This window comes from Sander vitreus, chromosome 14, assembly GCF_031162955.1.
Source record: "Sander vitreus isolate 19-12246 chromosome 14, sanVit1, whole genome shotgun sequence".
NCBI classification, from domain to species: domain Eukaryota; kingdom Metazoa; phylum Chordata; class Actinopteri; order Perciformes; family Percidae; genus Sander; species Sander vitreus.
In genome coordinates, this window is record NC_135868.1 from 14,735,628 (window position 1) to 14,759,636 (window position 24,009).

General features: G+C 41.9%; 2 protein-coding genes across 4 annotated transcripts in view; one reads left to right on the forward strand and one right to left on the reverse strand.

Annotated features, from left to right (window-relative positions):
• Nucleotides 1–381: 381 nt before the first annotated feature.
• gmpr (guanosine monophosphate reductase) lies at nt 382–6,005 on the forward strand. Its single transcript, XM_078268304.1, has 9 exons — nt 382–468; nt 2,737–2,856; nt 3,326–3,409; nt 3,529–3,702; nt 3,791–3,872; nt 4,473–4,579; nt 5,343–5,385; nt 5,506–5,665; nt 5,822–6,005. Exons 1-9 carry the CDS (start codon nt 382–384, stop codon nt 6,003–6,005), a joined length of 1,041 nt encoding a protein of 346 aa, XP_078124430.1.
• Nucleotides 6,006–12,287: 6,282 nt separating this feature from the next.
• The window catches only part of atxn1a (ataxin 1a), a 102,955-nt gene continuing 91,233 nt past the window's right edge, over nt 12,288–24,009 (reverse strand). For all 3 annotated transcript variants that reach the window (XM_078268506.1, XM_078268505.1, XM_078268507.1), the window contains 2 exons: nt 19,766–22,126; nt 12,288–17,508 (listed from right to left, as the gene is read on the reverse strand). In XM_078268506.1, coding sequence (XP_078124632.1) covers nt 16,903–17,508; nt 19,766–21,607 — 2,448 coding nt within the window. In that variant the 5' untranslated portion in view covers nt 21,608–22,126 and the 3' untranslated portion in view covers nt 12,288–16,902. The remainder of the gene's footprint in view (nt 17,509–19,765; nt 22,127–24,009) is intronic.

Consider the following 24,009-nt stretch of genomic DNA (forward strand, 5'->3'; position numbering starts at 1 on the left):
GTGTGTGTGTGTGTGTGTGTGTGTGTGTGTGTGCGCGCGCGCGCGCCTGCCAGCTTGGCCACTGCTGCTCCTGCCACTCTGCTGAAGGAGAGGCGGGAGAGAGAGGACGCTGGAGGAGTGGAGGGAGAAAGAGAGCAAGGGGGATAGAGAGACAGAGAGAGGGTGAGAGAGTCCAGGCCCAAATAAAGCCATGGGGGCCGGGGCTGGACTGGGCCCCCCTTTGCTTTAAATAAGCTGGCCGCCTGGAGGTTCGGGTTTGGTAGTTGGGGCTTGGGACCAGCGGCCACCACTGCTGCTACAGCCTTCATCAGGAGAGTCTCCTCCGTATACTCATCATCCACATCAGCCTCATCCTGGTCATCGTTGTTCTGGGCAGCCAAGATGCCTCGTGTGGACTCAGACCTCAAGCTGGACTTTAAGGATGTCCTCTTCAGACCCAAGAGGAGCAGCCTGAAGAGTCGCTCAGAGGTTGGTGCTGCTAGTTAGTTAGTTGTACTCTGATAATGTAATCCAAATATTAAAGCTACAGTTCGATTACTATCTGACCTGGATATTTCTCAGGAGCTGTGCAATCGGTACACTGCTGCATTTAGGAAGTATACTTATGCTTACGCCTCTATGGTGGGTGATGCAATAGAGATAGGTTAATTATTTATACATGGGGGAGGATGGTAGGTGGGTGAGGGGGGGGGGGGCGTTTTGGGGCCTTTTAACCCTTTTTGCAGCACTCATATCATCATGAATGATGAGAATTTGAAAACATTTATTTACAGAGCAGCAGCAGCAATTACATTAATTATCCCAATAACCCTGAGAGGATGTCTCACTAAAGCTCTCAAAAAGTCACTGTAATTGTATACGTGTGGGTCTCTTGTCTTGTGTAAGCCAGTAGGTGTACAATGTCTTTGTAGTTCGGAGAGCAAAAAAAGCTACATTGACTGAGCATGTAACAGTGGAGTGACCTTCTTAAAGGTGACAGACAATAACGGTCTACAAGCAGAGAAAACAACAGAAGAGAAACATGATGAGAGATATGGATCAGAATGGACTTTATCAACATACACGGGACAAAACAACCCTCTCCTAGTTTTTCTTTAGTCACAACTTCCTAAACTTACGTGTCACTCGATCAGGGACTGGTACCGACCCCAAATCACAATGCTGGTGGGGTGGCACTAGATCTGGGTTGGAAGGTGGAAGTGGGTAGGAGTTGGCTTCTGAGGGGTGGCAACCAACATGAGACACAGGAGACTTCTCAGAAAACCAGTTTAAAAATAGTACTGTGGATTACAGCCAACCAGAGCACAGTATGCACCACAGAGGTATCAGGAAAACAATATATATATATATATATATATATATATATATATATATATATATATATATATATATATATATATATATATATATATATATATATATATATATATATATATATATATATATATCCTGACTGATGCAGATAGCTGCACAGAGAATACCCAGAACTTGAGCATGCACTGATGTGTTTTTGTCACAATGTCTCACCTCATTAACATTTCATCAAATTTACTTCTAAAATAATAAAGAAAACTTCTCAAAATTATTTCAGATGACAAAGTCTACACAAGATGACTTAATTGCAGCATGCTAATATACTCCCACCATTATGAGTTATAGCCTCATTTTTGCTGTGGCTCTGAAAATGATTCCACCATGAAGGTTATGGCACACTTTGTGCTGTTAGCCTATTTCCACAGCTGAAGTAGTTTTTGCATAATACATGCCTTGGCACTACTCAACAAAAGCATTCAGCACTGTGAAACTGTTGGATTTAAGAAAATGTAATGAGTTTAAAGGCCTAAACTCTGTTTTGAACACTTACGTTTCACTTTCCATTATAAAACTCCTTATAACAATCTATCAAATCTTCCACGTAGCAAACGTGTTATAATAACTTAAAATATTATATAAGTCCTGGGCATGTTAATACGATATACTTTCTATAAATGACTTCTACAACAAGACTATTTAACTTTCTCTAAGCAGACACTGTGGCAAAAGGTGCCATTTACAAGATACAGTACTGGCAAATGCTAAAACGTAGCATGACAGTAGCACAAGTAGAAAAGGGTCACAAAGTCAATACTGACTCAGTAATTTTATTTAACATAAGCCAGCATTAGCCACCATAAGCTAGTGGTCATACTAGGCCAAGTAGCAGCAAAACCCCTGAACATATTAAATTGAGCAAAGGTGCGTTTTATTTCTTATACATTCAAATTTTATGAAAAGAAAAATGTGTTACTTCTTTGTAACTGACTTTAAAAAGGAACATATGCATATGCGTAAACTCCACTCATACTGAGTAACTAACAGGTGATGTTAACTCATTGGAATACGATTTATGTATAGCAGATCTTTTTTGAAAGGAATCAAAGCTATGACTTGCATCATCAGTACAGATATACTTCCTGTAAAGGGAGCAGTTGGTGTGTCCCAATAGGCCCTGTTGTTTCATGTAGCTTATCACATTACAGCAGCACCGGCTAAGCTAACCACTGACTCTAAATGATTCAGTGCATCCCCATTAAGACTCAGAACATGAGCTGCTCCCATTTTCAAGAAAGTCTGCAGTGTCAGCTTTAGAGAAAGAAATTATTCATCCGTCGCCTTGAACACTTCCCTAGTAGGCTATGACTAATATTCATGAAACAACTCTCCACAATTAGCCTACTCATTTCTCTTCCCCCTCAGGTGGACCTTCAGAGGACCTTCACATTCCGCAACTCCAAACAAACATACACTGGCATCCCCATCATCGCTGCCAACATGGACACCACAGGAACGTTTGAGATGGCACAGGTCCTCAGCAAAGTGAGTTAACTCTCAACACAACTGAATGGATGGAAAATAAATAAAAGCATCATTCCTCTTTATGTGGGCCTGCCAAGATCTCTATGCGTCATTCCCCTGAGCTTTCAAGATAGAATAAGGAAACATAAACAAGGATAGTGTGGGCAGCCATAGGAAAAACAGGAATTAGCATCCTTGTCCTATTAGACATGCTTGTGGGATGCTGCGGTTTTCTTTACTAACAGCTAAATCAACATGCCTAATTTTATGTCAAAAGTTATGAACTGCTCGTTTTACTGCGCAGCCTGACTTTTTTATTTTCTTGTATGCAAATGAAATGGCCAGAAGAAAGCAATTTGAGATTGGAAACTATGAGGACTTATATCACAAATACAGAGACAAAAATGAGAATGGGAAGGTCTAGATTTGTTAAATTATTTCTGTATTCCCCTCTTGTAGTCTCTCTCTCTCTCTTTCTCTCTCTTTCTAGCACACCCTCTTCACAGCCATCCATAAACACTATTCTGTAGAGGACTGGAAGAATTTTGCTGCTAATCATCCAGAATGCTTAGAGGTAATATCACCAATGTAGGGCCTTTTAAAAATGTTGTTCCTTATTAGCAAGAGGAATATAGGTACACACATATTCATAAGCGTCTCCTCCTAAAAGGCGATTGTGGCTTTTCTCCCCAGCACGTAGCCGCTAGCTCAGGCAGTGGCGTTGCAGATCTTGAGAAGCTGTGTGCCATCTTGGAAGCCGTCCCCGCCCTCAAGTACATCTGTCTGGATGTGGCCAACGGCTACTCTGAGTACTTTGTGGAGTTTGTCAAGACGGTCAGAGAAAAGTTTCCCAAACACACCATCATGGTAAGAGAGATGGTTCTCCACCTTGGCTGGCAGTTATGGGACAAACTGTAAGATTGTGTCTTGTGGATAATGCTTTCTGGCTTTGCAGGCTGGCAACGTAGTAACAGGGGAGATGGTGGAAGAGCTCATCCTCTCCGGTGCTGACATCATCAAAGTGGGCATCGGGCCAGGTGGGTGGGTATGACTGTCTGAGTGTGTCTGCAAACAGTCTGAGTGTGTGCTCTCTCTAAATCAACACAAAACTGTACGGGACACACACACACACACACACACACACACACACACACACACACACACACACACACACACACACACACACACAGGCCTTAAACAGCAAGGTTTGACTTGTAGTAGTTTGTACTAGACTCATAAAGTGTCTCTTACTGTACAGTGCTTGATTTGAGTTACAACTCATAGGTTGTTGTTAAAAGAGTAAAAGATAGTTTTATTACCAGTAGACTCGTCTTGGTTAATGCAACAGAACTGTTTTTTGCAAAACATTATAAAAATAAAACTTTAACAAGAAGAAAGAGCTTTATTGTCACTTATTTTACTTTGTTGAGTTTGCTAAACCTCCTCAGGGCCTGGCATTTAGATGCCTATATTAAATAGCTTGTTCCACATGAAGTAGACAGTCTCTTAGATCATCTGTCTCCAGTTCTGAAAGACAACAGGTTCCTGTAGCTATGCAGCAGCAATGAAACACCGACAGGGATGGTTACATAAATATGGACTTTTCTAATGTGTCCATTGTGAACTGTGTGTTGCAGGGTCTGTGTGCACAACTAGGATCAAGACAGGAGTGGGCTACCCACAGCTCAGTGCTGTAATAGAGTGTGCAGACTCAGCCCATGGACTCAAAGGACACATTATCTCTGTAAGTCCCACATCATGGTTCAAACAAATAATGGGGCAGCCTGAGTTACCAACGTTTACAGTATACTGTACTTGTGTTCTCGGTGTGGAATGGAAGCCACACAGGGTTTGGTGGGCATCAATCCAACAAAAATGTAATTAACTAAGGTCAAGATAGGCAAAAGGCCATTGTCCAAATGCATTGGACATAGCAGCAAAATATGCTTCAGATATAGATTTTGAAATAAAAATGACTGACATAGTTTGCATTTAGTTATCTGCGCCTCTAACAGAACATGCTTTTTTATTGCAAAGCTATTGAGTTGTCTGTACAGGATAGGGTCATGAAAAACATTACTAATGTTGATGATAATAATAATAATAATAATAGGTTGCAGCCACTAGAGGGCATCCTCAGTCTTGACAAACATTATCTAAAGACCCTTACCTAATTCATGGTGTAGATCAACACGATAGCCTGAGCATGACGTTATGGGTTAGGGTTAAAAAAGAGGTTTATTTGCTGAATCATACTGACAAAAGTGGTTGCACTTTTCTTTTCTTAAGGCATTTTTCTTTTATTAATTTGCTATAAGTCCATAATAATAATAATTATAATAATAATGCTGTTGTATAAAGGCTCTAATATTTTCTAATGTTAATTGCCACTAAAAGGGGCATCCTCTGTCTTCCAAAGCTGGTAGAATAATGAAAAAAACTGAGGCATGTGATTCAGTGTGAAGCTATATGACTGACAAAGTACACTGTACGTTTTCTCTGTTCAGGATGGTGGCTGCAGTTGCCCAGGAGATGTAGCTAAGGCCTTTGGTAAGTATTCAACCCACAATTCTTCTTTTCATACTTAAATGACTCACATATTGGTTCATACACATGTGCTGCACTGTTCTACAAATCTATCTACATGACTTCTCTGCCTTTGCTCCCCAGGTGCAGGGGCTGACTTTGTAATGATGGGAGGAATGCTTGCAGGCCACGACCAGTGCACCGGAGAGGTCATTGAGAAGAATGGCAAGAAATACAAACTCTTCTATGGCATGAGCTCCGACACCGCCATGAAGAGATACGTGGGTGGAGTTGCTGAGTATAGGTGAGAGACTGATATCATGAATTTGCTTTCATCAGTCAATCAATATGCTTCTAAGGGTTCCTATTCTTCTTGATATATCGTTACGTAAGTATTCAGTTCAATAACTCCTTATAATATCCTTATTCTTACTTTCTCCTCTCTCTGCTCTGCTTCCAGGGCGTCTGAGGGGAGGACAGTGGAGGTTCCCTATAGAGGAGATGTGGAGAACACTATCCGAGACGTGTTGGGGGGCCTTCGCTCCACCTGCACATATGTGGGCGCCGCCAAGCTCAAAGAGCTGAGCAGGAGAACCACCTTCATTCGTGTCACACAACAGTCCAGCCAAATGTTCACTTCGTAGGGTGTACACTTGTCCGCACACACAGATTGCATAATATGCATTGTACATGTATTATGCAGTTTAAACGTGCAATAGTAGGACAGTGGTTTAACGCATACAAAAGAACGACGCACATCCACACCCACACTTCTTGATCACCCTGTTTTTCTCAGGATATCTGCTGTCAGAAAGTCGTTTCCTGCAAATTGTGATTTAAAAAAAAATAAATCCTAGTTTGACTTGAATTGTCCTAGCAAGCGTGTTTACATACTAAGAGACACCATAACATGCTATTGAATGTACCAGATTTCATTTTCAAACGGGCGTGAGAGAGCAAGAACATTGAGGCATGTGCACTTCAGATCTAATATTTTGAAATACTCTTTTAATTTGTGTATATGTAGTAGTCGGGATATTTCCAGATTAACAGCATATTGTGAATAAACAAGAATGTGAGCTATGTGAAACACACTTAGCAGGAGGAGGCTGATAATTGTGCTAAGGTCATTTTGGGAAACTATTCTGCTCAAATGTATGTTTGAATGAATATGCAAATCAATATGCAAGATCCAGAGATGTCACCCTTTAACTGACATTGGATAAATCGTGTCGCAATAAATTGCATGCATGACCCTCTGCTAATTTAGAAATGGTGTTGATCATCCTGTGAATTTTATTCACTGTCTTGATGACAGACAACATGATATTGTATCGCTCCTTATTGTCTGTGTGCATGTATTTTGGGTGTGTCAGGAACATTGTGCCAGCTGATCATGATGACATCTGGATTTATGTATCCCAAACATTTGACAGATTTGATTTACCCCGCTGTCTGTGCATGTAAAACAGTCACGTTTAAGTCATTGATTCCACTGTGCCTGACATTTTAAATCAAGGGTGTCTTGTGGAGTCTACTGCATTGAAGCTCTTGTACTTTAAGCAAGGAACTTCAGGGAAAAGTCATGTAAAGAGACAATGCTATTAATTGGAAATTCTAAAACACATACTGGAACAGCAGCAGTTTCACTGTTATTGCAAAATAAGATAGAAAATGGTGCAAATAAACCAAAATGATTAGAGAATGACCAGTGTGATTTTTTTCTGGACAAGAAACTGCATATTTGTTTGGTTAAGACATCAGGATTTTAGGACAACACATGACAAAGTTTCTATCTATATATCTAATATAACTAACTTGGAGTTAAGACCATTCCTTGGGGGGGATATCAACGTATACACTAATGGAACAACATTACGCCACCAATGTCCAAACCAACTATAAATTCCATTTCTATAGAAGGCACTTGCAGCCTGCACATACAACTAATTATAACCAACCCTGTTCACTTGTCTTACTGGTAATCAGACAAAAAAGGAGAAAAAAAAACAAGAGACGCAGGACACAAGAATCGAGAAGCAGAATAAAACCTCACCACAGCAGACAACACAGAAAAGTATAAACAATATGAACTCCACAGGGGCTGCAGCCACAATCACACATATACACTCACCTAAAGGGATTATTAGGAACACCATACTAATACCGTGTTTGACCCCCTCCTTTCGCCGTCAGAACTGCCTTGATTCTTTGTGGCATTGATTCAACAAGGTGCTGGAAGCATTCTTTAGAAATGTTGGCCCATATGGATAGGATAGCATCCCCCACACCATTACACCACCACCAGCCTGCCCAGTAGTAACAAGGCATGACGGATCATTCATGTAAACTCATTCTGTTTACGCCAAATTCTGACTCTACCATCTGAATGGCTCAAAAGAAATTGAGACTCATTAGACTAGGTGACATTTTATTTCTTATACATTCAAATTTTATGAAAAGAAAAATGTGTTACTTCTTCTTTGTAACTGACTTTAAAAGAAAATGTCTTCAATTGTCCAATTTTGGTGAGCTTGTGCAAATTGTAGCCTCATTTTCCTATTTTTAGTGGAGATGAGTGGTACCCGGTGGGGTCTTCTGCTGGTGTAGCCCATCCGCCTCAAGGTTGTGTGTGTTGTGGCTTCACAAATGCTTTGCTGCATACCTCGGTTGCAACGAGTGGTTATTTGAGTCAAAGTTGATCTTCTATCAGCTTGAATCACTCGGCCCATTCTCCTTTGACCTCTAGCATCAACAAGGCACTTTCGCCCACAGGACCTCTGCATACTGGATGTTTTTCCTTTTTCAGACCATTCTTTGTAAACCCTAGAAATGGTTGTGCATGAAAATCCCAGTAACTGAGCAAATTGTGAAATACTCAGACCAGCCCATCTGGCACCAACAACCATGCCACGCTCAAAGTTGCTTAGATCAAATCTCTTTCCCATTCTGACATTCAGTTTGGAGTTCAGGAGATTGTCTTTATGAGGACCACACCCCTAAATGCATTGAAGCAGCTGCCATGTGACTGGTTGGTTAGATAATTGCATTAACAAGAAATGTAACAAGTGTTCCTAATAATACTTTAGGTGAGTGTATAAGCAAAGGAGAGCATGCACAGTTTTTACGTATTGCGTAGGGCACACACACAAGCTCTAAATTACTAGGCAAAGCAGCGATTGCTGACACTCTGGACAGTGAGTTACAACAATACATGGGTTTGTTATTGTACTCACCTGTCTTAACATCATTCTGTTAGTCTTGTGCACTGCAAAGTCCTCCACAATCTGCTCCAGCTTCAACTTCTCTGCTTGTTCATTCTCAAAACATAATATAACTAGTCCACTTAGACTCTTTGTCCCAGCATAACCAGTCCACTCAGAATCTCTTTTTAGGCTCCTCAAAAGTTTTCAGCAGAAAGAGTATCTGCAGTCACAACTGTGACTGTCATTGTTGTCAAAAACAGCAGGAAGGCCTCACACACCTCCTCACTGAAGGTGAAAGCACCTCAATGAACACAGAGGTAAGGCTGGATGATTCACCATGAGCATTTTAGCATTAAGCATGTTAGCCAGACACAGAATGCACCTGTTAGGTGGGTGTTTGATTTGGGTCACTGAGGGTGCTTGCCAGGTGGTGCATTAAATCAGTGATTAATTACCAGCCGTGACAGCAACTCTGGTAATGTTTTTGGCTTGTGTGCTTCATCATGTACACATACTGTAGCGGGAACAAACACAGAGGCGGTTTGGACTTTGCCAGTTGTTTATATGCCTGTCTGTCTGTCAATGTCACCGCAATAGCATTGCAAGATGCAGTCACAAAACTTTACAGGTGTGTAGTTGAGATAAAAATGAAAGCAGTTCAAAGATGGGTGTGGTCCAAGCGAGGGTGCCGAAAGAAGGTAGGGGTGTCACATCACTGCACATGCAGCTCTGCTCTCTGCTCCTGCAGACTCTGACACTCAAAATACAAAAAAATGAATAAAAGTACTGAAATAAAAGTAAAATGACTTTGATACAGTAACAAGAGTATGTTATTTGTTACTTCTACCCCTGTGTTCATTCTTAACTAAAGCAACATGTTTGGTAACACTTTATAATAAGGGTAGAAATCATATATTTAAGTAATGCTAAATGCAACTGAATAAACTGGATTCCACTTACATGAAAGTTTATTTCAGGACCATGCATTTGCTCAGTCTCTCTGAAAGCAGAACAGTACACGTTCTCATAGAAATATGAAGCTTTTTTAAATTTTAATCAAACTGGTTGATGGTATTTTTTGCCACATTTACAACCTAGGGGGTGGATCATGAGTTGTTGATTTGTTTTTTTAAATTATATTTGTTTCGAAAGAAGTGCAGTGTAGCACGGTAGAGAAAGATACTCTAAAACCAAAATCATCTAGCAGGTGCCAATTGACAAATTCAACTGACTACTGAGTGTAAAAAAGACACATGAAGTGTTCAACAGTACTTCACACAAGGTCACCATTACTTACCTGACTTGTGAACAAAGAAATGCAACAAAGAACTCCTGTGAGCTAACTGACCAATGTCTTAAAGTGCTCATATTATGCTCATTTTCAGGTTCATAATTGTATTTAGAGGTTGTACCAGAATAGGTTTACATGGTTTAATTTTCAGAGAACACCATATATTTGTTGTACTACACATTGCTGCAGCTCCTCTTTTCACCCTGTGTGTTGAGCTCTCTGTTTTAGCTACAGAGTGAGACATCTCCCTTCTGTACCATCTTTGTTGGGAGTCGCACAAGCGCAGTAAATACTGCTAGCTAGTCAGTTGCAGAATATGAGTGCGTGCCACGCTAGCAGCTAGGCGAGTAAAGGCTGGACTACAATAGAGCTGTTTGGAGCAGTTTGTGAACAGTGTTTTCTGTTGGAGATGGTAAGTCCCTTTGGGGTGGACTTTGAGTTTTTTCACTTTGTAAACCTATAACATGCACAAAAAGATATATAACACAATAAAGGAAAGGGGAGAAGCCAAAAAGCATAATATGGACACTTTAATCATTACAGATAGTGGGGATGTCATGCAGCCCATTGTACACTAGAGGGGGTTATTTTCTGCTAAATTCAGCACTGTGCCAAACCAATGAAAAACATCATAGCTAATGAGAGATAAGGTTTTAAATGCAGTTTTTGTGTGGTACATATGTTTCCATATCAAATTGTGGTGTTGTGTGAGGGTAAAGCGTGTGTGTGTGCTAGTGTTGGTATTGAAATAAAGACACAAATTGCCCATTTATTCCAGATATGTCAAGGTTTCATTTTCTTTTTCAAAGAGGTGCATTTGTACAGATGTCAAATACATACACCGACAGGGTTTCTCCATTGCTATAGAGGAAAGGGGTGGTGAGACACAGGGGCTTGGTGAGTACAATATAGTACAAACAAGTTGGCTGGGGACTGCTGCGGCCCCCTGCAGGACAGACTGTCCGAGCAGGTCTGTGCTGATGTCCAGTTCTCTGCTACCGTCTGATGGGCCAAAACGTTTCAGTTCAGTACTTGGTGTCCTAGGTTAGCAGAGAAACATCTAGACAGACGGGTTGCTAGCCTCAGGGCTGAGTGTTCAGAACGGGGAGGAATCAACTGAGCCACAGTTGACGGATAAGCTCCACCCCCCTCCGTGGCAGTGGGCAGGGTCAGAGGTCACAAAGCGTACAGCCTGTCCCCTGCTGAAGTGTTTGTCGCCTTGCACAGAGACGCACAACAAAGACGTTCAGTACACTGAAGAGTAATCCAAGCCATCTCCAGCATAATACACATAATATCATAATAATAATTCATAGTTAATTGTCAACAATGACAGTTGTTAATCATATCAAATTATATGTAATACATTTACATATCTTATAACCCATATGAAACAGCCCACTGTGTAAATTGATTGGGGTGAAACTAAACTGTTAACTGGGCCTCTACAAGTTTTTTTTTTTCTTTTTTTTTTTTTTTCTGCCTGAGTTGGTTATCCAGCGCTAAGGACATTGACGAGACGTCATACAAAAAAAGATTGAAAAAAAGGAATCCTGATCGAATTCTGTTCACTTTTAAAACAAACAAAGTGCCAAAAACATCCTTTTTGCAAAATAAAAGTACAAACATCAAGAAACAAAGAGCACTCGTGCCTTTTTTTCTGATTGAAAAGTCAAAGCTCACACACCAACATTCATTTTATTTGTAAAATTGTGCAAGAAGCCAATTAAAAAAAAAAAGACATAAGCAGTGTTCCTCCAGTGAGGAAGCTTGTCATTAAAACTCAACAATGACACATTCTCTACATAGTTTTAAGTCCCCTGACATTATATTGAGTGCTACAAGGAGACCAAAAACACAGAAAAAGCTCCTGCACCAAAGATAATGCAAACAATGCAAAGGTTTGTACGCACCGTCTTCACACCGCACAACCGAATCGAGCTGTGCCGAACTCCTTACAAACACGTCTGCCAAATTAGATCTCAAAATGTGAAGAAAACTAAACCTAATTAACGGCACAGCCTGGTTGGTGTAGGGTGGAAAAGATTTCAAACAAACCTGAACACAACAAAAGAAGGGATGCATTCCATGAGAAAAGGTTTTCCTAGTAGAAAAGAACCAAGGAACTACCTAACACCTCGGCCCGTTGGACCCAAGAACGCGCCGGGCGCCAAGCGAGATGGAGCACAGACAGATAAACACAAGGTTACGGCATGGTGATGTGCACGAGCCATCTCTCTTTTTCATCCTTATTCACCCCCCTTTTTTCATTCTCATTCTCTCTGTCCGTTTTGAATGAATGTTACCCCTAGGGTAGGTATCGGTCTGAGACAGAGGGGTTAGACCAAGCCCATCCTAGGATTAGAAAGTGCTGAAACATTATCAAGTCTTTTACATCTACTTACATGTGCATCTCTGTTGGTTGGTTGTTTTTTTTAAATTTTTTTTTTTTATTTACAAAAAGTGGTCCCCACTAAGCAATGAGGTTTTTTTTTTTTCTGTGGGTCTCACCGTGAACCATTGAGGGTCAGGGTTTATGATCTCACAGACAATTACAGGAGAAAACACTCCGTTACACACACACACACACACACACACACACACACACACACACACACACACACACACACACACAAATTTAGGAAGGCCGCAAGGACAAAAGGGAAAGAGAGATATGGATAAACTCTCCATTCGGTTTGTTTCTCTTTTTTACAAACATCCTGACTCCTGTTTTACAGATGTGACACACCATTAACAAGGATGAGACACTGGAGTAGGACTAGGACTATGCTACATACAATTGGCACAGCAAATGGGGGGGGGGGGGATACTGAAGGGAACAACATGTAAGTATTGCACATTGTGGTACATTTCAAGTGGATAAAAAGGTTAAATTTGGGATTATCTTAACAAAAGTAAAACTACACCAAACCTTAAAAAAATGTTGAAACCTTGCTGTGATGTGCCATTCCCTCTCCTGCATTCAGAATGTGTCTACATTTCAGATTGCTTTCTTTCATAGTCTATTATTAGGCATGCATTTCCACTGAAGTATTAACACAACAACTTTTATAAGCTTGTAGTGAAAAGGAGACCAAATATCAAAAGATGATGTTAGGAGGGGAACAGGCAGCCCAGGCCAGCCCTGCTATGTCCCGGCCAGGCAACACTGAAAGGTAGCTAACGGTTGTTGAGGGTTCATCGATTGCTTTGCCTCCGGAGGAGGTGTGAGGCTGGCTGGCTATGATTGGGTACCTGAAACAAAGTTAACGAGGTCACTACGGGAGTCGTGGCAACGAGGCAAACCTGGGAAGAGTCAAAATGTCGTGACAACAGAGTTCTTGAATCTGACTAGCTGGGACAGCAGAGGTTTCGGGGGTCAGTTACTGCATATATGAGACAACTCCCTGAAAAACTAGCAACTGGTGTTGCAACTGCAATTTCTTAAGATTTAAATGTACTTTATGATAAGGGGAATAGTGCTAACTGAAATAAGTTGGGTTCAGGTATATTAGCTTCTAAAAGCATTTTCCAGTATATGGCAAGATTGGTTTCCCTCTATTGGAGGAAAAGAGGGATTGTTTTGGTTGCAATGCGAGGCGATTACTATTAAATGTTTATTGCAGAGAATTTGAGTGGAATGACTGTGTGTGTGTGTGTGTGTGTGTGTGTGTGTGTGTGTGTGTGCACGTGCGTGTGTTCCACTCATACACAAGAAGAGTGCCTGAATATTGCCGTACTATTGCTTTCTGAAGTAACCAAAGCAACATCAGTATCACTTGGCTTTGGCTAAAAATCTTTTCACCTGACTGAGAGCAAACGTTTTGATGGACTGAGTGGCTGACAGGTTTGTTTCAATGTTGTTGTTCTACTTTTTCATTTGTTGGGAAGGGAGTTGGATCAAAACAAAAAATGTACAGTATGTGTGTATGACAAACACACACACATGCACACACTACTATTTCTACTAGTCATGATTATGATGTTTCAATAGGAAAATGAAGAAATGAAAATGTTCTACTATGGTGGTGTTGATCTGAGAAACCCTGTTTTATTATAAAAAAAAAATAAAGCATTTTTAAATCTCATATGCAGTCTAATCATTCATTCACCATCCATCTGCCCATTTACTCAACCATTCGTCATCCATCTGAGCACACATCCTTCCTGCCATCACCATGGTAAACTCCTGCGACCTGAAACAGCGTTGCCCCACACAGTTGAAACAGAAAATACGACTGATCCACTTTTTTAGAGACAATGTCAACTAAAAACTATCTCTGCCGTATAACAACACCTAAATAAAGAGGCTTAGTAGACAACTCAACAGATATGCCTGCAGGAACCCACATCGTCTCTCCCTCCTTAACACTTATTGTGCCAGCAGCAACCTGCATATGCTGATCTAACTACTGCGCATGATCATACTTCATTGTTACATGCAGTAATGAGGGAAACATTTGCATGTTGAATGGCACCATACAATCAGAACATAATAAATCACAGACCACATGCGTCTACCATCAGTGATAGATTTAAAAACAATTACAATTACACTGATGTTAGAGCAGAAAAAAAATACAGACCAGTTGCTTACAAAGCTCTAAATCTTGGGTCAACCAAGCAGACATATCTGTTGCGATAACTGCTGCATCTTAGCTAAATAAGGTTTCAGCTGGCTGAAAGCACAGGCCGTGTTCAAAACTGAACCCTAGTCTCTACACCCTGGTTTCAACACTACAAATGGCATATCTTTAACTAAAGTCAGTAAATTCAGTAGGCAGGCACATGTTAAAATTCTGTTTTACAGCTACGGTTATGTTTGTAAAAACTCAAAATGTAATTTTACCTTAACTGCTTTGTTGTTAAAACTTTTCCTCTACAATGTGACAAGTGCCTGTTGAGGAACAAAAACCCTGGGCTCCTCCAGTGTGTCACGTGGTCTAGGGCTCGTTTCAGGACAGGGCGGTTCAAAATCATGTCTCCACCCTTCTCCCTCCTCCTGATGTGCAAATTGCAAGATTCTATTAAGTACAACTCCAAGTAGAAACACTGGACATTTAGCATTGTCTTTATATCAAGCGAGTATATCCTTCTCCTATACACAGTATACATACACTCGTACACAAACTCACACACGTACACAAACGCACCACAGAGCACTCTCTGCAACTGTACTGTTAGCAGTGTGCATCAACCCAATGTCAGTCAACTAGTGTCTTTGCAGTAGGAACAACATGCACCACAAAGTGTCCGCATTCATCTAATTACAGTACATATTATAGGCCATTGAGTTTCAGGGATGGTCTGTGCTGTTTTGTGTTTGTGTAAGCATGACTGTGTGTGTGTATGGACAGACACAGACCAGCATCATGCACCCTCTAGCACACACATTACAAATATATGACACCCTTCAAAATTCTGTGGCGCGAGCGTCTAATCGATGCTTTCAGTCTAGTACAGAACATCATTGTGATATTTAAAAAGCCTGTTTCTTGTTAATCCTTATGCCTTATCCCAAACTGTTCATAACACATTCCAATACTTTCCTCTAACTTTTAGCATGGCTGGCTGGCTATACAAGCACACGTGCTGAAAACCATACTATTTCTAATTCCTTTTGTCACCATAAATGTTTCTCTAACCATCTACTAACTGGATTTCTTTCTCCAATACATGTCACAATCATCCCTTTCTTTGTGATCCCATGGCACGTCCGCTACCACGTTTTCAAAACCACCACTTCACTTTTCCAAAAGCTTCACCTTTCCAAAAGTGCTGTTGCTACTTTCTACCCTTGTCTAAATAGAAAAAAAATAATCTAAAAACATACAGTAATGCGTAAATAAAGAGACAACTAAAGTTTCTCGGCTGTATGGTGAGTGTGACAGGTGTGTTAAGCGCTTTGAAACATCCTGACCCTCTCAGAACTGACATGCAGATTCTCTCGGTTCCTCTCACACAGCCTTTCTCCATTAAAAAAATATATAAAGTAATTCATCAAAACACAATGAGGATTGTATGCAGTCTTCCTCTGAAGTTTAAGTTCGCCAACCCAGTGTGTTTGCACTTGAATATGTGTTAGGATAGGGTATCTCACATTTATACATTAACATTGACCCACCTAGGTTCAATCTAGGACTAAATTACCCCTGATTAAGGTTTTTGACAATCATTGAAAACAACTATCTGGTGAGATAGAAGATGAGGGGTTTATGAAAAAAATATTTAAAATGAAAATGATCAAGATGAAAGTAAAGAATCCACTATCGTCCAATTGAACAGAGTAAGTGTTGTTCCCTCTCTTTTGCGTGGCACACTGGCACCACCTGATGACATCACTGGTCAGGTCTGGCACACCCAGATGACACTTAGAATAACACATAGTACGTTAATACTCATGACATTGAGAATGGTGTTTTTCCAACCCCCACTATGGTTTAGAAAATGAAAAATGTCATGGTTTATCCACAGATTCGTCACGCTCAGGATCAGCTGACATTGTATCACTCCTGTGGCCCAGTGTAAAACCACAGAGGTGGTGGGAAAGAGTTTTTTTGTCCAGGCTGCCTCAGCGGCAGTGCAAAGGCAGTGAAATCCCTGTCAAGAGGCAAACTGTCAGCTAATTTAATTTGAAATTTACATAATGTGTAATGTGTAGCCAGCCAAGAAGAGCCATCAAGCATTGCTCCTGTGTGCCACACAGCCACCAATAAGCATTTAGCACGCCTCACAAATCCCTCACCATAAGTTCTCTCATGAAAACCACCAAAACAGCACTGAATGCTTGTGTGATATCAAATCCATCTATGAAAAAATGTGTTCTTGACTACATGGACTTAATGTAAGGTAATACCATGTAGGGTAAATTTACCTCTACAGTACAGTATTTAAGATAGAAAAATGAAAACGGAAAACAAAACTCTAAAACCAAGACAAATGAAACAATGTGGGCGTACATGTTTTTCTGTAGAATCCTTTTTTTCTTTTCTTTTTTTTTTTTTTTTTCAAATCCCAATGGTTACTGAACATTCCTGCTAGCCTTCACTTGCCAATACTTGACCTTCCCTCGATGCTGACTTTCATCTCATGAGAGATGAAGGAAGGTTTGGGCAGGGTCAAGGGCGGCTCCTCCTCGGATCTTTCTACTTTTCGTCCTTCAGGGGCAGACCATCGCCGCTTCCTTCGTCCTGATGGCTTAGTGACGCCAGCTTCAGCGCTGCTGGCAACCTGACCTTTATAAACTGACCCTCTTCCCCCAAACACGAGATCCCCGTTTTCCACATTGGTGCCTCCTCCACTTCTATTCCCACTTCCACCCCTCCCTCGATGGCTGATGCCATTCTCCCGCTCGTTGTGCCTGGAGCCTCCTCCACTGCAGCATTGGGGAGCGTCTGGGACAGCTCTGGGGGGTTTGAGGTGCCCGTAGCTGGACGCTGGGACAGAGGCAGGGGTGGCCAACTCCAGGGGCTGAGTCTTCTTTAGGGATCCGTTCCTCAGGTTCTTGAGGGTGAGTGAAATACACACATCGCCCACAGAGAGCTTGGTGCAAGGCAGCTCCAGAAGCTGGGTGGTCTGGTCTGGGCAGCATGAAGACCAGCCTTGGCCGAAGACAAAGAAGGGGTACTCCACCAAGACTTCCACACTCACCTGGAGGAGAGGGAAGGGTGGAAAGACACAGAGATATTGAAGACAAATACAAATCATTATCTGTGCTTTAAAGCCCCTAAAACCTTTTAAAACTTTTCAAATCCATAATATTTCCCCCTAACACCAAACAGTTGACTAAATAAGCAACAATCAATTTTAAATTTAGGAAACACTCAACAACTCTCATTGGGACTGTGTGGGTGCAGTTTGATCAGATATAATCACATTTCTTTTCACAAACAGAGACAGAGAGATGGCTGCTTGTTGAAAAATGCAAGGACTTTAGTTTTGTGTAAATTTAGCTGAATGAAAGAACTATTGGGACATGCTGTCCTTAAACTCAGCAAGACTTTAGAGATTATGTAATAACTCTGATTGGTTTGTTAGAGGCACAGCTGGATGTTGTTAACATAGCAATAGAAAAGAAATACAAACATTCACTCGGAAAGAATGTCTTAGTGACCAAAGGGGCAACATATTTGAAGATAAAATAAACCCAAAAATGAAGACTTGTGGTCCATTACACAAAACCAGTGAAGAGGATGTCTGAGTTCTGGATTAAATTCTTTAACACTAATTGGGGTCTGCATTATCATTTGTATGACAGAATGAGGAGATGAAAGATAGAAGCAGAGGAGGCTTTGAGACATGATGGGTAGGAAGGAGAAAATAAACCTGAGTAGAAAGAAGATGAAGTGAAGGAACATCTGAAATATAGTAGAGAGAATAAGATGGTGGGAGTGGATGAAGTTAGTGAGATATAAAGGTGAGTTTACAGAGGGAGGGTGGGTTGAACAAAAAGAGGAGTGAGGAAGTGAGTGTGAAAGAGAACAATGTCAAGAACGATACAAGTATAAGATGTATCAAACACCATCTCGAAGCAAACGTCAGGCAATATTTATTCCCTACCGTATTATATAATTTTTGCCTTCTCAGATTAAGTCCTCTGAGTGTGGACTCAAAGCTGCTACCACCTCTCAGGAAAAAAAAGTAAAGAGAGCCACTGATGAAGTACAACAGAGAAAGATAAGTCTTTGAAAGATTGTCTGCTTTTGTGGGGTACAGTATCAAAGAGCAGCCGGGGGCGTGAGAGATGATTAGAGATGTGCTGTGTGGGTGGACTAGTCACAGCGTGGACAGATGAAATAGATTAACTGGCTTTAACGCACACCCTCAAAGGCAGTGAGAAGGGTGCATGTATGTGTGTGTGTGTGTGTGTGTGTGTGTGTGTGTGTGTGTGTGTGTGTGTGTGTGTGTGTCTCTGAAGGAGTTGGGGAGAGAGACAGAAAACAGAAAGATAAATCGAAGTGTAGTATTAGATGTTAAGAAATTACTGAGAGGTCGACGTTATAAAACAATTCTTTGTGGCCTATCGAACCTCTCAGAATACCACAGTAGTGTATTACATGTAGCTGTAGAAATGTGATACTGTATCAGTGCATTCATTTTCCTGGCTTTACTGAATACTTGATGAGCAGATTCCAGCACTCAACTCTTTGAACTTCTCTAATCAGAACATGTTTGTTGCATGACTGCCATCCAAGTACACTGAACTTAATTACAGAGGGAATAGCATAGCCCTGTGCGATTCACCATAATAGAGTCATAAATAAGGGAGCAGCTCAACACTTGTCATCCAACATTAATAACACCAGCTAAGAGTATGCATAAAAGCCTTCTTAGAGATCTTTTTCAAAGTCGTCTTTTACATTGGCAAACTGCAACTGGGCTGATTAGCTCGGCAATGCACTTAACATAAACACACCAGTAAAGAGCTTGATAGAGGAGTTAAATAATGAACACGCATTAAAGGAATAGTTTCACTTTCTTGCCGAGAGTTAGACAAGAAGATCGATACCAATCTTTAACAATTGACACAGCACTGAGAATTGATTAGCTTAAATTAGCATAAAGACTGGAAACGGGGAAACAGCGAGGCCCCAAAGTTGTGAAATACACTACTACTACTACTACCACTACCACCTCTAAAGCTTCATGATTAACATGTTGTATCACTCTTCTATACACAAACAAAATGTAGATATTGAATCTAAGGGATTCAATTTGTGTACACATTGCACGTGAGCTTAGTAGGTGCTAGTAGCTCTGCTGTTTATGCTAAGCTAAGCTAGTTGACTCTGTATTTAATGCACAGACATGAGGGTGATGTCAATCTAACTCTCGCGAGAGAGTAAAGAAGTGTATTTCCCAAAATGTCAAACTAATCCTTTAATAAAGGTTGCTCCCTGTGTCTCACCTGTGCACGGTGCTCACCAACAGAGAACTGAACCACAGCGAAGTTGGGTGAGGTGTGGCTCCCTTCAATGCGCTCCACTGTGGACGAGTCGATCTTCAGCTCGGTGCTGATCTCAGCACTCTGGATGAAGTCCTCTGTCTTCAGGTCCTCCACGCGTTTCAGCTCCCCATCTGCCAGCTGGATGATGGAGCCCTTGATGAAATATGGGGGGAGAGAGGGGGGCGCCACTGTACTGGATAAGGGGGGAGGAGCAGAAGGAGCGACTAGTCCTGGCGGAGTGGAAACAATGGGGAGATGAAGCTGGGCTTGGACCACCGCACCTGAAGCGGCCTGGTGATATGAGCTGCTGGGGGCTTCTCGAGTTTCTCCTTTGGGAGCAGTGGCAGCAATGTATGTGTGTGGGAGCGTGGTAGGAAACGGTGCGGCTTGGGTAGATGATGTTATGTGGGAAGTTACAGGTTCCAATGTGGTGACTCCCCCTCCACTAACAGGGATAATGACCGGTTGGGCGCCAGGAATGAGTAAGTGTTGTTGTAGGCTGGTGTGGTAGCTAATTGGCGTATGCTGGCTCCCACCACCCCCTGCGATGTAACCAATGATAGGTGGCTGATGGTAGATACTGGTGGAGGGGAGCCCCATCGACAGTGTCTCTGTAGCGCTGTGGGTGGTCTGGATAACGGTCTGGGGTGACAGTGTGCTGACAGCAGCTTTCAGGCTGTCGACACTTAATGGGGGTGGAAACGTGAAAGAGGAGGTGATGTTGGAGGAGGAGGGTGTGCGATTGACAGGCTTGCCCAGGATAATGCCACCTTTCTCCAGGTGTGCAGAGGTTGTCTGATTCTCAGGGCTGGCTCTGGGTGGTACCAGCTGGTGGTCCCCATGGCTGTTGGGCATTAGCATGAAAGAGGTTCTCAGCCCTGAGGGATCGTGAGTAGAGAAGTCTGAGTGCAGAACCAGCTGGCGGCCCTCGTAAGAGGACAAAGACGAAGTGGAATCCCGTGATTTGCTCCCTGGCTTAGAGAGGTTGGACTCAGGGGACGCGCCAAACCGCCGACCCCTTTCCAGCTCTCCATTGTGGAGCTCTCTGGGTCTGGAGCCAACTTCTTCTTTCCTAGTAGGTGCGTCCGTATACTGAACCACAAGCTGGGACATCCCATGTCCCAAAGTATGGTGGGGGTGCAGAGACTGGGGAGGAAGGTGAATGCCTCCTTGGTAATGAGGTGACGGCACAGTCCGTGTTGAGGTTGACATTTGAACATGGTGAGGGGCGGGGTCTGTCGAAGGCGGAGGCATGGAGGTACGCCCAGTGGATGCTCTCTGCTGGTCATGTTTGGAGGCGTGTGACGGAGCAGAGGCTGTCTCTGTGTGTGACTGTCGCTGTGCGGCCAAAGAGGAGGATGAGGAGGAGAGGGGGGGAGGTGGAGGGGGAGGTGGAAGCAGTTGAGGGGAGATATAGCCTGCGTATGGGGCTATGAACTGCAGGTTGGGAGGCAGTTGGGCATAATGGACAGTTCCTCCAACTGTGGACTGTGACAGGGGGGACGTATACACGGTAGGAAGAGATGAGACTAGCCTCAACGAGGAAGAGGAGGATGAAGAGTCTGATGTGGAAAAGAGGGATTTATACTGGAGGCTGTCAGACTGACTGGAGCTATGGTGTCCACCCATGCCACTCTCATTTCCACCAGCCACACTGGCAAGCCAGGCCATGTTCTCTGTGCGCTGGCTGTCACTGGCAGGTGGGAGGATAGGTGAGCGAATGTCAGATGGTAATGTGCTGGAGGGGATCTCCCTCTTCTTTGGGGGCAGACATTCATTGCTGCGTTCCTGGTTGGACTTCATGCTGACTCTGCCTCACGTCACTCAACTGTACTTGCGTTATCGTTTCTTAATTTGTGGCCTTCTACAGATTTTTCTTTTCTTTTTTTCTTTTTTTCCCCTATCTCTGGCTTTTTATTTCACTTTCCTGTCTCACTTTTGATGATGTGTCCCTCGTCTTGCTTTAATTAGGTATGAATTACGTTCCCGAACTTTCTCTTTCCCTCTTTATCAAGTTCAACCAAGGCCGGTGATTACCAGGTTTTTTTCTCGGTGACAAAGAAAATCCAGGCCCTAACAAGCAGGTGAGAAAGGATTAAATATGGAGATGAAGATATGGAGGGGTGATTAGAGGAGAGGGGTAGGACGGTCCGTTTGGTCCAGAGGTCTTTAGCGACTGAAGGGTGAGCTCAGTGTGGGAGGGGAGAGAGTTACGACGTCACACCTGCTGCTGCCGCCGAGGACGACGGGGGGCCGAATGCGTCGCACTTCATGCGGAATCATTTCCTTGCAAAAGCAAGCCTGCCCACACCCAGCACAATCCTGTGGAAAAGAGAGATAAGTAGATTTATTAGGAAAAGGTGTGGATCTCAAACATAATAATGGGAAAAATACATATACATTTAAAGACATTTATATTTTTGTAATTTATGTGCATTTGTTTTCACCTAGACAGCAACAATAATAACAGGCCAATCTTCCAAATTACTGTCTAACACTGCACAAGTGCATCAGCTAATTGTTTTTCAATGAAAATGAAATAAGCTGACACACTGAAATGCACTGCATCATACAGTTAAGTATCCCTGGTCTGGGGTACTGTGCCACAAAAGAGCTCTGCTGATATATACTGTTTCTGAAGCAAAACTAATTGAAAAAGTATAAGTTCACGACTGCTTGAGGTTTATTCTTATTTAAATCTTCAGTGTAAATGTAAATCTAAACTTTTAACAATTTGGTTGTAACTGTTTATTAATCAAAATATTGCAACTGAAAGTAAACTAGATCATGTTTTGCTCCAAAAAGAGAAACTGTTGAGCGATATGTAAGATCGACAAACAGGCCATGAGCCAACAAAATGATGCCCTGCATTAACAAAGTTAGGAGCTCAACAAACAGCTCCAAAACAAAAATAATAGCATGGACCAACACAAGGTCTCTCTGTAACAAGAAATTCAGGAGCGTAATAAGCCCTCCAAGAACTAACAGTGTTTAGAGGGAACTAAATTGATCTGAAAGATGAAAAGGAGGCCATGAGCTGGAAAAATGATGCCCTGCAACAAGAAATTCAGGGGGTCAAATAATGAAAATGGCTACAAGGACATGCCTTGTGCCTCTAGAGTGCATGGTAAAAGTTGTTGTATTGTCAACAGGTGGCTAGTTTATTTGTTTTTTGTTGCCTCAACATTGCGAGCAAAATAATTGAAGCAGAATAAAAAATAATAATAATTCAAGCAGTCCTTATGGGTTTCTAGAAGCTTGCACCCCTAATAATAACAATCAAAACAATTCCAAGAAGTTTCCAGCACCTGCTGTACTCGGACATCTGATAACAAGCTTGTCCTAAATAAAGTATGTGTGAGTGTGTACCACATGTGTGTGTGCCATCTGTTAGTGAGGACCCCCTGCTGCAAAGATGGAAAGCTTGGTGTGAATCTCATAAATAATGTAGAAGCATTTCAAGCACATGCAACCACCCACCACACCCACCACACCCACACCCACACACACACAGTGACACACCATCTTGCTTACTCAAACACTGACACCTGGGCATATTCAATTATGCTGACACATGTTCTTTTCCTGACACACAGCTCAAGTTCACACACACACAAACACACACACACACACACACACACACACACACACACACACTCTCTTTTACCAAGTAGTGCACAAAAGCACATACACTGTCCAACTTAAAAACACATTTGCACACTTGATTGTGGGCAGAATATCAGCTGACTGACACACGACAAACTTGCACTAAAAATGCACAGCTAGCATAGCTGTTATGGCAACAGCACGCTGACTGCAATACAAGGTTTATCTCAGTTAAGAGTTTGCAAAGTCAGTGAGTTTACTTTGTCATGGTCTGAGTGTGTTTCATGCAACTGTGAAATAAACTGACAGAAGTGCATGAGCATTACTGCAATAAGCCAATAGATAAAAATGTCTGAACCAAAAGGAAAGTTATGAAATTATTTTGCATCTATTGCTGTAAATGAAAACATGAGTAAGGGTCAACAATGAACTTTTACTCTCAAATAAATAATCATATCATAATAAACACTTGGAAAGGTCTTCAACCACCTACAACATGCAAAATCAAGCCTATAGTTTTTTTTGGGAACTACTACAGGAGGCCTTTCTAAACATCATCCAGGTACCATCAAGAAGACGATGGGCTGACAAATCTATTA